This window comes from Euleptes europaea, chromosome 5 (assembly GCF_029931775.1).
Source record: "Euleptes europaea isolate rEulEur1 chromosome 5, rEulEur1.hap1, whole genome shotgun sequence".
NCBI lineage: Eukaryota > Metazoa > Chordata > Lepidosauria > Squamata > Sphaerodactylidae > Euleptes > Euleptes europaea.
Genome location: NC_079316.1, coordinates 1325994 through 1344105, shown reverse-complemented (window position 1 = coordinate 1344105; position 18112 = coordinate 1325994). Strand labels below are relative to the sequence as shown.

The 18112-nt window shown below is 51.5% G+C and overlaps 2 protein-coding genes across 2 annotated transcripts in view; both read left to right on the top strand.

The window, feature by feature from the left end:
• The window catches only part of OSTN (osteocrin), a 28493-nt gene extending 27680 nt beyond the window's left edge, over positions 1-813 (top strand). Inside the window, exon 5 of the mRNA XM_056849882.1 lies at positions 720-813. Within this exon, the coding sequence (XP_056705860.1) occupies positions 720-804 (85 nt within the window). The 3' untranslated portion in view covers positions 805-813. The remainder of the gene's footprint in view (positions 1-719) is intronic.
• A 16552-nt stretch (positions 814-17365) lies between these two features.
• Positions 17366-18112, top strand: part of CCDC50 (coiled-coil domain containing 50) — a 40856-nt gene continuing 40109 nt past the window's right edge. Inside the window, exon 1 of the mRNA XM_056849881.1 lies at positions 17366-17423. Coding sequence (XP_056705859.1) covers positions 17375-17423 — 49 coding nt within the window. The 5' untranslated portion in view covers positions 17366-17374. The remainder of the gene's footprint in view (positions 17424-18112) is intronic.

The following is an 18112-nucleotide window of genomic DNA, read 5'->3' as shown; positions in this document are numbered from 1 at the left end:
TCCACAGCTCTTGATCTTCTAAGGTCTTCTGGAAACAGCAGGTGCTGCTTCACTGTGCCGTTTTGCCAGATCAGCCCCAGTGCACCCCCGATGCGAATGACCTTAAGAACATAAAAAGAAGAACCCCGCAACAGGAACAGCTCCCCTGCCCTCCTCTGAGTGACAGACCTTCAAAAAGAGAGTGGTTCTCTCCTCCCTCAACCTCCTCTCCTCCAGAGGAAACATTCCCAGCTCCCTCAGTCTTTCCTCGTAGGGCTTGGTCTCCTGGCCCCTGAGCATCCTTGTCGCTCTCCTCTGCACCCGCAGGGGAGGGGGCTGTGGCTCAGTGGTAGAGCATCTGCTTGGCGTGCAGAAGGTCCCAGGTCCAATCCCCGGCAGCATCTCCAGTTAAAGGGACTAGGCAAGAAGGCGGTGTGAAAGACCCCTGCCTGAGACCCTGGAGAGCCGCTGCCGGTCTGAGTAGACAATGCTGACTTTGATGGACCAGGGGTCTGATTCAGTATATGGCACCTTCATGTGTTCATGTGTCCATGATGCTAACTTCACTGGGTCCTCAAGCTGACTTGGGTCCTGGATGACCCTGGTCCGCTTCCTGACCCTGGGTGACCTCACAGCAGTCGTTCCCTGGAGTTCTCTTCTGCCTCTCAGCTGCTGCCTGCAGTCCCGCAGGGAGGGAGTGTGCTGCTGAGTCACAAGTACCAATTCTCCCCATCCTGCAGGAAAGTGGTGGAAGTGCCAAAGCGGCGGTTTGGGATTCCTCTAGACCGGATTGGGATGAACCGCTTGAGTAACTCCAGGGGTTAGTGGAGGCAGGTAAGAGCCAGTCACCAAGATGTGTAGAAACCAAGCCCACCTTCGCTTGGAGATGGGTGCCGAACAGCAGGGTTTTTCTGCTCAATGGAAATTAACCTGCATGGAAAACACAGTGGGGGTGGTTTTCCTCTGGGGGAGGAGGGAGATCTGCAGCCTTTGGAAAGCACCCAATTTCACATTTATTTATGTCTTTGGCCACAGTTTCAGTTTTCTGGGGATTTTGTTCTTGTTGTTTTTGTAGATTTGTTTTCCTTTCATTATTATGTACCAATATGTGCTTCCATATGAGTCCTCAGGAGAGCTGCCTACTCAGGATTTGAAATATACAACGAATAGGATTTAAAAACAAACAAACAAACAAACCCAAAACTAGAGACGCATGCAACCTAATGGCCCTCAGACAGATCAATAACCAGAGTCCAGGGGAATCAAGAGTCAGGCACTGTCCAATTTGCTGAATCTAGTTCCAAGGCCTCCTGGAATAAGAAAGTCTTCTGCTTGCTCCAGGAGACCAGGAGGGGCGGCACTCATCTTTCCTTCTGGGAGGGGGTCCCCAATTCCCCAAGGATGGGGCAGCTTCTGGAAAAGCCAGCTAACGTCAGTCTAGGAGGAAGGCACCGTCCATTGACCTGAGACCTTAGGCGCCTGTGCTGGGGATGGTAATTCTGTGCGGTGCTTAGAGTTGCCAACTCTGGGCTGGGAAATTCCTGGAGATTTGGGGCTGGAGGCTGGGAAGGGCAGAATTGGGGGAGGGAAGTAGGGCTGCCAATCTCCAGGTACTAGCTGGAGATCTCCTGCTATTACAACTGATCTCCAGCCAACAGAGAGCAGTTCTCCTGGAGAAAATGGCTGCTTTGGCCATTGGACTCTATGGCATTGAAGTCCCTCCCTTCCCCAACCCCCGCTCTCCTCAGGCTCCGCCCCCAGAATCTCCAGGTATTTCCCAACCCAGAGCTGGCAACCCTACCCTAGCACCTGGACACAAATGCAGTTCCCTGCTAGAGGGCTCAGTCAGGTTTGAATCCAGTTTCATTTGGCAGTGTAAACAGCAAACCCGCTGGACCTCTTGCTCCGAGGCCTCTTGGGGCTCCTTCTCCCGCCAGGCCCTCTCCGGACCCCCTTGCGCCTGCTTGTGCACTTCTAGCCAGCAAATCGTGCTTCCTGTTGACGTGTCGTGACTTTCCTTTCTGCTGCAGGTCCGCCCGACCTTTTCAACTCCTGGTCCAGAACACACCCACCTACCCACCCACCCTGGGATCTTTCCAGAACACGATTCTGCGAGCTTCCCCCCTCCCCCCAATCCTGGACTAACGACTTCAGGAATTGATCTCCTGGAACCCGTACCCTTCCTATGTTACCTTGTATGAGCTAGAATGGACTCAGTCCGCTGGATCGGGACCTTCTTTCACCGACGCTCTGTCCTGCTGATAAAAAGGCAACAGAAAGTGAGTGTAGATGCTTGTGCTGCGTGCCGTTTTCGTTCAAGACTTGGGGGACTTTGTTAGTCTACGGAGGGCTAGTTGACAAAGAGAGGTCAACACACTAAGTGGGGTTGCCAGCCTCCGGGTGGGGTCTGGGGGTCTCCCAGAACTACAACTGATCTCCAGGCTATAGAGGTCAGTTTCCCGAGAGAAACCAGCTGCTTTGGAGGGTGGGACACTATGGCATTATACCACCCCTCCCCCAAACCCCACCTTGCCCAGGCTTCACCCCTGCCAGGAATTTCCCCACCCGGAGGTAGCAGCCCTACCAGGCCAAGCTACTGTCTGATCTGTCCCAGTTTCATTTGGCGTAACCAACTGCAAACGTTTCTGCCTTGTCTAGCAAACCTGCATCCTACTTTCTGGTCCCCTCTCCTTTGCCTCTGGCAAAATCAAAGATTTTCCCCCTTCACTCGGATCAGGATGCAGCTTTCCTCAACTCCACCGTTTCCTTATGATTCAATTCACAGTTTGCAGTTCTTCCTTAAAGCTTCCCAGGTGGAAAGCTGCTCTGGCCATGCTTCGCCGTGGCAGCGGGGGCTACATGGAAGGGCACGAGCCAGGGGAGGTTGGAATGGCTACAAGCACGAGGGTGGCATCTTGCAAACCCTGAGATGCAGGGCCAGCATGTGGAACCAGAGGACTGCACCCCACAGATCTGGTCCTGCTAGCAGTGGTGTGATCCTGCCATGCAAGGAGCCACCTGCCAACAGATCTGCAGGATCCAACTCAGCGGGATCAGCCTTTCTGTCCCAGCTTAGGGCCTTTCTCATCTGTTCCTTCTCATACTTCTGTCCGCACCCATTCTTTAATTCTGCTGCCCGTCCTGCTTCCCCATCTACGTCCACAAACACCTCCCCTCCCTCAGGAAACATCAGCCTCCTCCCCTCACGCTTCAAGAATTTAAAAATAATGTAGCAGATTATTTATGCATTTATCCCTTCACTCATCGCCTTCTTTAAAAGTGTGCAACTGCTCTGAGGATTTGAGAGCAGAGAGGAGTAAATACATAGAATCGTACAGTTGGAAGGGGCCATACAGACCATCTAGTCCAACCCCCTGCTCAATGCAGGATCGGCCTAGAGCATCCCTGACAAGTGCTTGTCCAGCCTCTGCTTAAAGACTGCCAGTGAGGGGGAGCTCAACACCTCCCGAGGAAGCTGATTCCACTGTCAAACAACTCTTATTGTAATAAAATGTTTCCTAATATCCAGCCTGTACCTTTTCACCCACAATTTAAACCCATTGTTGCGAGTCCTTTCCTCTGCTGCCAACAGGAACAGCTCCCTGCCTTCCTCTAAGTGACAGCCCTTCAAATGCGTCAAGAGAGCAACCATGCCCCCCCCTCAACCTCCTCTTCTCCAGACTAAACTTTCCCAAGTCCCTCAGCCTTTCCTCGCAGGGCTTGGTCTCCAGGCCCCTGATCATCCTCGTCCCTATCCATTCTGTCCACATCCTTTTTGAAGTGAGGCCTCCAGAATTGCATGCAATACTCCAGGTGCATGGAGTGGTCCCACCATTTGCAAAATGGGAATTCTCCTTTGCCAGTAAAATGTCATAGTCTTCCTTGCCGGGCCGAGTCTCCTACAACATTACTAATAATGGATAATATTGAGTTAGTGGCTTTTTGAGGGCTGCAGGAAACAGGGTCGCCTTTTGATTTGAGAAGCTTAACATTATATACTGTTCTAAAATGTCACCATCAACAGTGCAGATATGGGTGGCTGTTCATGTTTTTTTTTACATGTCCTTCGCAATTAAAGATCAAAAACAAAAGTTGAAATTGTGTATGAGAGCTTTAATTTCTTATGTGTAGAATATGTCTCACTTCAGCCCAAGCTGACACAACAGGGGAAAATGCAAAGCATTTCCATCACCATTATCTGGATGCAATTTTATCAGGGAACCCCAGCCTCGAAGTAGCTGAAATTCTTCATGCTGCTCTCATCAGCTCTGCTGAAGGTTCGGAGGAAAGTTCTGCAGGGAAATAATTCCACTCCAGTTGTCCCCCCCACACACTCACCCACTGATCCCTGCTCCGTGCCCAGAAGATGGCCAAGATGCCCTCCCTCTCATCATCTGCCTAAGGTCACAGAATCAGCATTGCTGACAGATGGCCATCTAACCTCCTCTTAAAAACCTCCACGGAAGGAAAGCTCACCACCTCCCGAGGAAGCCTGTTCCACTGAGGAACCGCTCTAACCATTACAAATTCTTCCTAATGACTAGACAGAAACTCTTTTGATTTAATTTCAACCCGTTGGTTCTGGTGCGACCTTCTGGGGCAACAGAAAACAGCTTGGCACCCGCCTCTCTATTGACAGCCCTTCAAGTACTTGAAGATGAACACCAATATCAACACCTGTCAGGGCCCCAGGAAAAGGAGTCCAGAGTGTGAAAGTCCGTAACGACTGTTGGCCACGCAGGGGACACAAGAACAGACCACAGCTCTGTCGCCTGCCAGGCATGACGCCCCAAGTTCATGTTAACATCTTTCTAGCACTTTAATTATGTCTATTTGCCCTCTCTTTGAGAGCCAGCGTGGTGTAGTGGTTAAGATCGGAGGTTTGGAGTGGTGGACTCTAATCTCGAGAATTAGGTTTAATTCCCCACTCCTCCACATGAGCGGTGGAAGCTAATCTGGAGAACTGGGTTTCATTCCCCACGTCTCCCCATGAAGCCAGCTGGGTGACCTTGGGCCAGTCACAGCTCTCTTAGAGCTCTCTCAGCCCCACCTACCTCACAAAGTGTCTGTTGTGAGGAGGGGAAGGTGATTGTAAGCCGGTTTGATTCTTCCTTAAGTGGTAGAGAAAGTCGGCATATAAAAACCAACTCTTCTTCTTCTCTCTGGCTCTGCCCACTGAACCCATCTTCCAGTCAAGGAGTCTGGCCAGATCTAGTGCTCCTTGCAGGGTTTAGCCCCCGCAGAACCCAGGACAGAGTGAAGTGGGGAACACATTCTCCTTTCTCTTGCATGCCATAGCTAGGACACTCAGGTTGCGGCTCTTTGGTTCACACAGCAGAGAGGGGTATGCTCAAAACAACATCTGTTTATTAGCAAGGGGGCACAGGGACAGGAGCAGCCAGATTCAGGACAAGAGAGCTCCTGTAATCTACAAGTTTAACAAAACAAACAGAACTAACTGAGCAGAGACTCCTCCCCATGAGACTCAACCAACATGCACAGATATGGGGGAGGGGGGGAGAAAGAGACGACAGACTCTTCCATTGTAATGTGTACAACGTGTATACCATACAGCCAGGCTGAGAGTCAGAAATGAGAGAGCAGGTCATCAAAATCCAAGCTTGGGGTCCAATCCACTGAAGCTGTGCAACCAGCCAGGAGCCGCAGGAGCAGCTGTGGAGCATGCCTGGCAGCTGCCCCTTCCTGCTCCCTTATACAGGGCTTCAGGCAAGAGAGGACGACCTCTTCACCCCATCCAGGATTTTCCTCCCATGAGCAGCACCTTGGATGCACCCAGAAGCTCATGAGCATGAAAGCGAGGCTTTTCCCGTCTCCTTGTCTGTAGCATCTAATCTTCGGCAGTAGGCTGTCTTCGTACATAAGGGATCCATTAATTTATCAAGGCACGTGGCTAATGACACAGTTGGGTTTTGCATATCTGAGAGATAACATTTTAGTTGCCACCCAGGCCTATGCCCACTACTCGGCCTCCCTTCATGCCCACCCACCTGTGTGCCCTTGCCTGCTGGTGCATCCTTCCTCTGCCCACCTGCAAGCTCTCCCACCACCTGCATCCCCAGCTGCCCAGACTGTCTTTGCGCCCTTTCCCCGATGGTGCTGAGGGGTTGGTGCAGCTAGGAGCGCCACTGCCGTGGCCACCAGGGATGCCGGGGCTTTGTGCATCACCCACTTGCCCTTCTCCAGTAGCGCCAGGCAGCACATGCAGCCAGGAGCACAGCAGAAAAAAGCACTCACAAGTGGCCAGTGGAAGAGTTTGAGTGCTGGCATCAGAAGAGATGTGTGAAGAGGGGTTCAGCAGCAGTGCCCCCCCCCAAAAAAATCTATTGGAATCCTGGCAGTTGCCCCTCCTCAGTATATACCAATCCTGGCCTGGCCCCCAGATCATTAAAAAGATGCTGTTTCTGGGGCATCTGCTATGAAGGCAAAACAGAAAAAAAAATAAGCAGCTTGAGCCAAGATGCTTCAAGCTCATTGTATGGGGTCAATTCTCCAGCTCAACCACAATGAGCATTGAATTATATGGCACAAGAAACGTGTGTGTGCATATGCGCATGTGCGTGCAATATTCCAGGTCTTGCTTTAGGGCTGCTGCTACATGCGCAAGGGCCCAATCCACAGGTCTCAGGTGCAGTAAAGCACAATGCTCGGAGAGTTAGAAACTGTAGTGAAAATAAAAGCATTTGATTTGGGAAACCCCTGCTGGGGAAATCATACCGGAAAGAGCCAGCTGTTTTCAATCCCTGGCTACAGCAAGCTCAAAATGAAAGGCAGAAGCCTCTGAGGTTTCCCTCAAAGAGGAGTCATGTGTCATGGGGTGGGGTGGGGGACACTGCTTATCAGAGGCAAAATCTGGATTCCACATGACGATTCAAATGCCGAAAATGGATCGTTTGCAACTGGAGTCTTTTTTTAAAAGACCACTCTGTAGAACAAAAGAACACGAAGATACACACACACACCCCACACACACACACACAAACACTCAGGCTGTTCTTACAGAGAAGGAGAGTGATGGGAAAATGGTGGTTTGGTGGGAGTAGGACATGTAGGGTGATCTGCTAATTGGGGTCAAGCTAGCAACAAACCAGGGGAGAGATCACAAATGGAGGAGGGCTCTGCAGAAGCAATGGTCTTTTATGCATGGCTGTTTCACTCGCTGCCACCCCTCCAACGACTTTGGGGGTTTTGTGTTGATTATGCATGCCATTTCCAACTAACAGAGGTCGCCTCGCTCTCTCCCTGCGCTTCCTCGCATTTTGCCTGCATTTTGTTTTAGCTCGAATTTGAAAACGCGGGTAAAACACGGGGAAACGCAGGGGGAAAGCGAGGCAACCTCTGACGGTAGGAAACGGCACGCATAGTCAACCCAAAGACCCGATGTTGGCCGAGGGGTGACGGCGAGGGAAACAGCCATGCATAAAAGACTGTTGACACTGGGGACAGAAACAGAGAATAAGGCCAATTCCATGCAAGAGGAGGGATTGGAAATAAGAGCTGGTGATGACCTGACGAGGCAAGTTGTAAAGATATGCCTTGGCGGAGGGAACCCCAACCGCCTAGTGACCTAACTCCTCCCAGTGTTTAGTGAGTCCAAGTTCCACAATGTGGAATTTCGAATTAATTCTACAAATGCAACTGGGATCTCCCTCTCTGTAACGGGTGGTATCCACATTTTAATGTGTGTGTGTTAAGTGCCGTCAAGTCACTTCCAAGTCATGGCGACCCTATGAATCAGTGTCCTCCAAAACGTCCTATCTTTGACAGCCTTGCTCAGGTCTTTCAAATTGAGGGCTGTGGCTTCCTTTATTGAGTCCATCCATCCCTTGTTGGGTCTTCCTCTTTTCCTGCTGCCCTCAGCTTTTCCTAGCATGACTGTCTTTTCCAGTGACTCTTGTCTTCTCATAATGTGACCAAATTACGATAGCCTCAGTTTAGTCATGTTAGCTTCTAGGGTCAGTTCAGGCTTGATTTGATCTATAACCCACTGATTTGTTTTTTGGGCAGTCCACAGAATCCATAACACTCTCCTCCAACACCACATTTCAAAGGAATCTACTTTCTTCCTGTCAGCTTTCTTCATTGTCCAGCTTTCACACCCCTACATAGTAACAGGGAATACGATGGCATGAATTAACCTGATCTTGGTGGCCAGTGACACATCCTTACACTTCAGAATCTTTTCTAGCTCCTTCATGGCTGCCCTTCCACATTTTAGGCCAGATGCCATTTCCAAGGGTTTTTCAAAGTCAGCTCCATGCAGAGCACACTAGAACAACGCAGCCTCAAAAGCCACCAAATCACGTGCAACCAAATGGCAGGCCCAGTCTGACTACTGCAGGGTGGTTTGCAGATGGTAAAAGACGCTGCTTGCAGGAGTCTAGACACCCGGCGTCCGGGCTGAAGTGAGGAAGACATGCAAACTGCAAACCAGGGTTTTAAGGGGCAGATTACCCCGCCTTTTTTCCTGCTGGAATTCAGGATATTTTACACACAGATTTTAGAATGCACTTGTGTTTCATTTTATTGTCCTTTTGGTAAAGGATATCCTGTAGGACGAGAAACAGATTATTCTAATCAGATCACTTTGGATTTGGCATCGCTGGAGTGAACCGTCATCTGAACAGCATGTGTGAGAATGTAGAGGTCACCCAGTATCTCAGCCTCCCTTTGGGCCCTTGTCAGGTTTGCACCATTTCCATGGTACAACCAATTTTTGGATTTTGGGGGATAAGTTACTTGCTGAGCAAAATAGGGAATGAAGGAGCACCTAGATGAGGCCAGGTGAGCTCTGTAGCTTGATTTACCTGGCTAGGAAAGGGAAATGAATGCATTTTGCCCTCAAAATGCTTGGACGTGAGCTTCCAAGCATGAGGCCCTTTGCCAGGGTTGAGCATTCAAAGCAAAGCTGAAATGAAATATACCTTCTGGTAGTCCACAAGTAGGATTGCCAGCCTCCAGGTAGTAGCAGGAGATCTCCTGCTATTACAACTGATCTACAGCCAATCGAGATCAGTTAACCTGGAGAAAATGGCCTCTTTGGCAATTGGACTCTATGGCATTGAAGTCCCTCCCCTTCACAAGCCCCGCCCTTTTCAGGCTCCACCTGGAAAACCTCCCGCCAATGGTGAAGAGGGACCTATCCACGAGTGGACTCAGATCCATTTCAGATAGGATGTGAATTGGCCCCATCCCTCTGTGTACCAGATGTAGGGATGGAATGAGCATCTGGGGAGAGCTGTCTCCATCCTGCCTGGCTTATGAACCTTCCCAAGGTCGACCGTTGTTAGAGCCACGAATGTGATCAGCAGGGCTGTGCTGATGGTATCTCCAGACCAGAATCCTAGTTATGAGGAGAGGATCAAACAGGTGAAAATTGCTTAAACGGGGGGCCACGGCACGAAACTAGGGGGCCACAGAGGGAAGTGAATATGAAGAAAGCAGAGAAGTGACCGAAAACCTAACACATTACTTTCTTCATTACACTTCTATGCATCCTTTGCAACTGTGGATTTTTGTATCACTGTAATCTTGTGCAACGGTGGGGGAGTCTTTGTTCTCCCTTGTATGTGAACATTGTTGCTTATTAGTGTGTCATATTCCCTTTTTGTGGGGTATTTTTTTGTAAATTTCAGTTTCCCAATAAGAACTGCATGTGTGCATTTTGTGTGGCTGTTTATGCTTCTTTGTTCCTTGGCTATTTACAAACAAAACATTTAGCTACCTTTCTACCTGTAGGATGGGGGGGGGCACAGGAAGGAAACAAGATAGGAAGGAAGGAAGGAAGGAAGGAAGGAAGGAAGGAAAGAAGGAAAGAAGGAAAGAAGGAAAGAAGGAAAGAAGGAAAGAAGGAAAGAAGGAAAGAAGGAAGGAAGGAAGGAAGGAAGGAAGGAAGGAAGGAAGGAAGGAAGGAAGGAAAGAAAGAAAGAAAGAAAGAAAGAAAGAAAGAAAGAAAGAAAGAAAGAAAGAAAGAAAGAAAGAAAGAAAGAAAGAAAGAAAGAAAGAAAGAAAGAAAGAAAGATTTTAATGCAAAATGCAATAGGAGAGATGCATTTGACGGAGCATTAAAATGCCTTCATCTGGAAATCCCAGGATGTCTCTTTGCAAATGTAAGGATTTTTCCTTACCCCAAACACTTCAGTCCTGCAAAAAGCATGGATCAGTACAAATGGCGACACCCCGATCTGGGAAGGAGGAGGACCTTAATCTGGGAGAAAGGCTTTAGCCGATTACTCACACCGATTAAGCCATTAAACCCGGCAGCTTTCTAAGCTTCTGTCAAGCCTCTTTCAAGCCACACTTCCTTTCTGGACTTTTTAATAACTGAGCTTCCTAAAATCAGATCCAATGGAAGCAGCAGGAAAATGAGCTGCTGTTTCAGCCGAAAAATGTAGAACGGACTCAGGCAGAGAACGCGCCAAAAGGTGCTTGGAATGACCCAACCTGTCTATTCTCCAGCCAAGGAGTCTCTTCCAAGGCAGAGCCGGGCCCAACCCAAAACCAGGAATGGAGCGGCACTTCTGATAGTCCCCAGTAGGGTTGCCAATGCCAGACTGAAAAATTCCTGGAGATTTGGGGGTGGGGGTGGAGCCTGGGGAAGTCAGACTTTGAGAAGGGGTGGGACTCCATCGGAATATAATGCCATAGAGCCCCACCCTCCAAATCAGCCATTTCCTCCAGGGGAACTGATCTCTGTAGACTGGAGATCAGTTGTAATTCCGGGGGATCTCCAGGCCCTGCCTGGGGGTTGGCAACGCTGCAACTCACCTCCCTTTGGGGCAAATGGGAAATATGAAAGAATGTAAAGCCCTTCCTCCCCTCCCAAGAGAGGGAATGAGCACAGGGACTTTGAAGCAATCTCTGTCAAGCCGGAGGCAGCGGAATTTTCTTGAGGAGTTCTGGATGACGTCTGCGGGTGGGAAGGTGTCGATTCCTGCAAAACACTCCGGCTTTTGCTCCATCCTGTCCCCGTTCTGGCCGGTGGATGCAACCATCAGGCATGCAAGTCCCAGCAAAAGCCCTGGAGAATTAACCTGCTATCCTCAGGTATCTGAAGAAGTGAGCTGTGGCTCACGAAAGCTCATACCCTGCCAGAAAATATTTTTGTTAGTCTTTAAGGTGCTACTGGACTCTGGCCCTTTTCTACTACTGCTATCCTCAGATTGCTAAGCGCAGCCTGGAAAACCATAAGGACCGGTCCCCTGTCATTTTGCAAACCACATAATCGCCACCTTTGCTTCGCTTATGATGGGGTGAGGAGGACAGCGAAGCCTCAGAGGGGACTCCTGGGCAGAGGGAGATGCCTCGGATCTTGGAACTGTTCTGCTCTGGCTCAGTTCATCCAGACTGGTTCTTTGGGAACAGCCACACAGGACAGCTCCTAGGCCGGAGGCATTGCTCTGGGGATGTGTTTTGTGCCAGTGGGTGGCCCATGCTACGCCTGCCCTGGAAACTGCCAGGGCTCAAGAATCTCTTTCTCATGCCAGCTGACATGAGGCAGAGGCAAGGGGCTCTTTGTGGATGAGGAAGAAGAAGAAGAAATAGAAGAGCTGTCTTTTATATGCCGACTTTGTCTACCACTTAAGTGAGACTCAAACCAGCTTACCATCGCCTTCCCTTCCCCTCCCAACCCCGTGAGGTAGGTGGGGTTGAGAGTGTGTGACTGGCCCAAGGTCACCCAGCTAGCTTCATGTGGAGGAGTGGGGAAACAGATCCAATTCACCAGATTAGAGTCCACCGCTCCAAACCACTGCTCTTAACCACTACACCACGCTGGCTTTCCAGAGGCCATTGTAGAGAGGGGGGGGGTCTTCTCTGGGGTGTTGTTAGTGTTGGAGCTAATGACTTTTAGGGCACATTATAACTGTTTAGCTGTGAAAAGTTTCTTCTTCTTCCAAAACAAGAAAGAAAACATCTGCAGGGTCATCTGGTGCATCTGAGGAAAGACAGGGGTGCAAACGCAGTGCTGAGTTGGTGTGTGGGCAGACCTCCCGATGAGCTGGGGCTGGCCTGGGCCATCCAGATCAAGGCAAGAGACATTGGGAGATGGTTTGCCATGTCCTGCCTCTGCAGAGAAACCCTGGACTTCCTTGGTGACCTCTCCCTAAGTACTAGCTGGGGCTGACTCGGTTAAGCTTCCAAGATCTGACGAGATTGAAATGCTAACCAGAACCCACCCAGCTTAGCTTCCAAGATCTGATGAGATTGGGCTAGCCTGGGCTGTATGCTGCTTGGAATCCCTTTCCCCTCCTTGGCCAGTGGGATGGGTCAGCCGCTGCCTCCCCAGGCCTGAATTATGGCCAGCGGCGGGCAAAGGCGACCCTGCAATCCACCTCGCGACTTGGCGAGAAAGTCAAGCTATCAATGAAGTCAATGAATAAAGACAAGGAAGGCTGAACACAGCGAGAAAGGCAATAAATAAAGTCAATAAATAAATGACAGACAAAGGGACACAAAGTTGGCCGTAACCATTTCTGGGATCACAGGGGACAGCCCTCCTTTTCTCCAGAACAATGACAGCTGCAGGCTGGCTCACCCTCCCTTTCCCCAGCCACAACCAGTGAGCAAACACCTTCCCAGTTCTGGATTGGAGGCCTGCTGGCTGCATCCTGCCAGTTTGGGTTTATGACCGCTGGCCTCTGAGAGCCAGCATGGTGTAGTGGTTAGGAGCGGCGGATTCTAATCTGGTGAACCAGGTTCAATTCCCCACTCCTCCACACGAAGCCAGCTGGGTGACCTCAGGCCAGTCACAGTTCTCTCCGAACTCTCTCAGCCCCACCTGCCTCACAAGGTGCCTGTTGTGGGGAGAGGAAGGGAAGGAGATTGTAAGACAGTTTGATTCTCCTTTAAAAAGGTGGAGAAAGTCAGCATATAAAAACCAACTCTTCGTCTCTTCTTCTACAGCAAGATCTTCCATCGGAGAAAACGCGGCAACCCAGAGGATGTGTGCTCTGCGCTTTCCCCAGTGATGCATCTCACTAAAAACAGTCACGCCATCCCTTTCCAGAAGCACAGCTGGGATCTGACGATTTCGTTCCACCAGATAAACTTGTGTTATTGCAGCACTCGAGCAACACCCATCATCGACAGATACAGCATTATAACAACAGATATGCAACAGGGGTCTCTGAATTCCCAGCTTTCATTGTTTTAAAGAAAATTCTCTAGCACTTATAAGGGGGAAAGCATATCTCTTCAATGTAAAGGACTAGAAACTTACTTTTATTTTTAATTAAAGTTGGGAATGTGGAGGATTTGTTACAGAGAACCAGCATGGTGTAGTGGTTAAGAGCGGTGGTTTGGAGCAGTGGACTCTGATCTGGAGAACCAGGTTCGATTCCCCACTCCCCCACATGGGCAGCGGAGGCTAATCTGGTGAACTGGGTTGGTTTCCCCACTCCTACACATGGAGCCAACTTGGGCTAGTCACAGCTCTCTTTGAGCTCTCTCAGCCTCACCTACCTCGCAGGGTGTCTGTGGTGGGGAGGGGAAGGGAAGGCGATTGTAAGCTGGTTTGAGTCTCCCTTAAGTGGTAGAGAAAGTCGGCTTATAAAAACCAACTCTTCTTCTTCTTTATAATGCTGTATCAATATAATGATTTCCCACTGCCTAGGGTTGTTGTTTTTAAATGGAAAAAATCCAGGGGCTGCACGAGGGGGAGGCCACTGCTGGGGGACTGGGGAAGGGAACTACATGGAATCCAACCATGTGGAAGCCCCATTGCCACAATAGTGGGGAAACTATCCATGTGTGGGAAAAACATTAGCCCTGAGGAGAGTGGACATGTTCATGGAGGAGAGGGCTATTCATGGCTACTAGTCAAAATGGATACTAGTCATGATGGATACCTGTTCTCTCCAGGATCAGAGCAGCAGGCCCATTACATTAGGTGCTGTGGAACACAGGCAGGCTGGTGCTGCTGCTGCAGTCGTCTTGTTTGGAGGCTTCTTGGAGGCACCTGGTTGGCCACTGTGTGAACAGACTGCTGGACTTGATGGGCCTGGGTCTGATCCAGCAGGGCCTTTCTTATGTTCTTATGAGAGGCATATGCTTTGCTTGCACCAACTGGAAGACACAGGCGCTGCCATGCTGTAGATAGAAGCAGATGTGCTGCTGATTAGTAAAGGTAAAGGTCCCCTGTGCAAGCACTGGGTCATTCCTGACCTATGGGGTGACGTCACATTCCGAAGACATTTACTAGGCAGACTTTGTTTACGGGGTGGTTTGCCATTGCCTCCCCCAGTCATCTTCCCTTTACCCCCAGCAAGCTGGGGACTAATTTGACCGACCTCAGAAGGATGGAAGGCTGAGTCAACCTTGAGCCGGCTACCTGAAACCAACTTCCGCCGGGATCGAACTCAGATGGTGAGCAGAGCTTGAACTGCAGTACTGCAGCTTTACCACTCTGCACCATGGGGCTGCTTAATTACCCTGCTTTAAAGCGCTCCAAAGACACAGATGGCAGACGCTGGTGAATCCTCTCACCAGGTAATAACTCTCTCGCTCTCTTCTTCATTGCTCGGTGGATAAGTTTGGTGTAAAACGCACACTGGAACTTTTGGTGGAAAGGCAGTTTTGGGGCGTGTGCATTAAAGCAAATGGCACAGAGGCAAACTAGACAACCATCTAAGAGGTTTGAACACAGTACTGAACACAACACATTTGGGCTAGTTTGGTCGACACACACAGACACACATTTTATTTATTTAAAATATTTTTAGCAACCTTTCTACCTTGCAGAACTCAAGGCGGCTTACAATGTAAATAAAACAATGATTGCAAACAAACAAACACACACACACACACACACACAAAGACCATGATTTAAAATCTCAAACCGGGGGGGGGGGGGCAAAAAAAATAAAAATGAAATGAGTCAAACGCAGCCCTAAATACGTCTTCCGCTGCCTCCTCCAGATTGAACGTGAGGGGGCCGGGTGCACCTCTCTAGGGAGATCGTTCGATAATCGTGTGGCTGGCACAAGTTATTTATTGACAAAGAGGAGGTGCGTGCGTGCCGCTCAGTCCCTGCGAGTGGAACAGGCAGAAACACTCCCACTCAGATAAAATATTTGAATTGCACACCCAGCAAGTAATCGAATAACACAACACAAACCATACTGAACACCAAATAACAGTAGCAAAAAAAGGGGGGGGGTTAAGTGGGGAGGGAAAAGAAAACCTCACAGTCCCGCTGATCAGATCTTCCTCATGCGCGCTGCGGCAAGTGTTCACACTCATCCAGCTTGGTCATGGGCCCGGTTGCCTCCAGCTCCAGAAGCTTTATGAAAGGAATGCAGTCAGGCTGGACTTGCAGTGGGATTGGAGCAGGAGGGGGGAAATTGTGGGGCTGCTCTGGGTTCAACTCAGACAACTCCCAGAGCCCTTGAATCACAGTGGAAAAGCAGAGCACAAAAAAGCTGCTCAGCAGAATGCTGTTTGGTGGGGAGGACTCTTTCGGTGGGATAACGTCCCTGCCAGTCACATATCTCCCGCTCATGGGCTTTGCCTGGGAAAATGAAACCAGGATGCAGTGGTCAGATTGGAAGGTTACAGGTGGCCACCGATTGTTGGAAATAATTTGGATAATTGACTAGATTTACAAAAGGGAGCTGGATCGTGATTAGTAATGCCGTAAGGCCCATCCATAACTAGGAGTTTTTCTTCCGACACAAAATGGCTTTTGCATTGGCACAACTACAAAAGCAAGGGTTGTCATCTTTTAAAACGGCCCTTTTACTACGTTTGCTCTGCGACAACTGTCAGTTGATGTCCCGCTGCACGCTATGCAAACCCCCCCCCCCCCCGCTGAGAATTCCTGCATTTTGGACCTCTTTTAAATGGGCAGCACATTCCCCCCACCCCCATCCAGTTGGTGGAAACTTAGCTTGAACGACTGCAAAGAACAGGTAGGGCACTCGTTACTGATGCCCCCCCCCTCCACAATTTCCTCAACAACATTCAGGAACCAGTGTGGTGGAGCATGGGACTAGGACCCGTGAGACCCAGGTTCGAATCCCCACTTGTGTCACGGAAGCTGGCTGGCTGGGTGACCTTGGGCCAGCCGCCCTCTCAGCCTCGCCGACCTCACAGGGTTGTTGTGAGGATGAAATGGAGGAAGGGATTGATGTGGTAAACGGGGGTTCGAAGGGGAAAAGAGAGACCTGAGATCGTTATTTCAAGAACACAGTTTATTTGCAGCGGCTGACTCAGAGGCCCTAATGGGCAGAAATCGCTGAGCCCCGATCGTACTGAGGGAGAGATATTTATCCAAATTCAAGATGTGACAACCCATCAACATTCAGGGTGAAGCTGATAGCACTACAGACATCGAGGCGGCAGTAGAGTAACAGTTTCGCCCAGTTCTTGTGATGGTTTACTGTCACCCTCCGTGACTCTTGCCCCAGTTACTAGCACACAGACACACAGAGGGATATCCTGTCCAGCAACAAGCTATTCCCTCGCTGTCCTAATACATTTCAATACATTTACAGAAAGGAAAAGAGATTACTACCAATTGCTAAATCGGTGGATCTTCCATAGGCAGGGGAAGTCTACCTTGCTGTCTCAGGGTCATGATGCAAACCGCTTTGTCTCCCCCTTAGGGGTGAAAGGTGGGGGATTCATGAACTGAATGGGCGAAGGCGCGCGGCCGCTGGAGCCGCCTTTCTTCCCTGTTCCAGCCAGGATCCAGCCAGGATCGAACGCACGAACGTTCTTCGAACGTTCCAGCCAGGATCGAACGCACGAACGTTCTTCGAACGTTCCAGCCAGGATCGAACGCACGAACGTTCTTCGAACGTTCCAGCCAGGATCGAACGCACGAACGTTCTTCGAACGTTCTTCGAACGTTCGAAGAACGTCCGTGCGTTCGATCCTGGCTGGATCCTGGCTGGAACAGGGAAGAAAGGCGGCTCCAGCGGCCGCGCGCCTTCGCCCCATGTCAAAAACCAAGCGCGGAGGCAGCCCTCCAGACGAGGCGCGCTCGTTTGCGGCCAGCCCGCCGGGGAGTCGGACCCATCGCAGCCCGGGGGACCCGCTCCCGAGCCGGGGGGCAGCCCAGGGCAGGTGCCGCGTGGGGGGAGGGGGGGGGAAAGAAAGGCTGGGAGGCGCGCCCAAACTACAATCCCCAGAATGCTGCGGATGCTGCGCCCACCTCTCTCCAGCTCACCTTTGTGGGCGGAGGAGGAGGAGGAGGAGGAGGAGGGTCGGGCGGTGGGTGGGGAGGGGGGCTGACTCGCGAGGAGACCCGCCCGCAGCCGCCTGGGCGCGCGCGGAGCTGCTCCGGAGCGGCGCCTGCCTGCCTGCCTGCCTGCCTGCCTGCCTGCCTGCCCGGTTCGGGGCTGGGCGCTGCGCTGCGCTGGGCGTCGGCGGCGCCATGGCCGAGCTGGGCATCGACCAGTCCAAGCTGCCCGGCGTCAAGGAGGGTAAGGCGGCCGGCGCGGGAGCCCCTGGAGGGGGGGCCAGCCGGGGATCGGGGCCCCCTACTCTGCCCAAGGATGGGCAGCGCGCCCGGCCGCCAGCGCAGGCGGGGCCGCCGTCCAGGAAGCCGCCGGCTGGCCGTCGAGGGAGCCCGCAGGCTGGCAGCCGGGGGGGTGTCCGTGCCCCTTGCCCTCCCTGCTCCCCAGGCGTGTCGCGGAGACCTCCCGCCCGGAGGAAGCCCTTCCCCGGAGGAGAGGGCTGCTTTGGAGGGGGGGGGGGCTCCGTGGCATCGTACCCGCGGAGGTCTCGCTTTCCCCCAAACCCCGCCCCCAACCTCCAGGAGTTTCCCTACCTTGAGTTGGCAACTGGGCACCAGAGATTGCCCCCCCCCCCAAGCCTGGGGCGAGGATTCCCCGTGGTTTGGCGTCGGGGAGGGAGCCGGGCTGCCTGGCCCACGCACGAGGGGCTCTTTTGTCTGCCCCCGCCCCGGTTCACGCGAGCCTTCGGCGCGCCCAGGGCCCAAGCAGGACCCCCCGCCGCCTTTCTGCGTTTGACAGGTGAATGCCCGCAGCTGGGAAGGGTGGCAGGCAGGGGGCACGTGTGGACACGATCCTGTGGGCGGTGAGAAGTGTGTCTCTGGGCCAGAATAATTGCAGAGTTATGGGGGGGGGGGTTCAGCCGCAAAAAGGGCGCT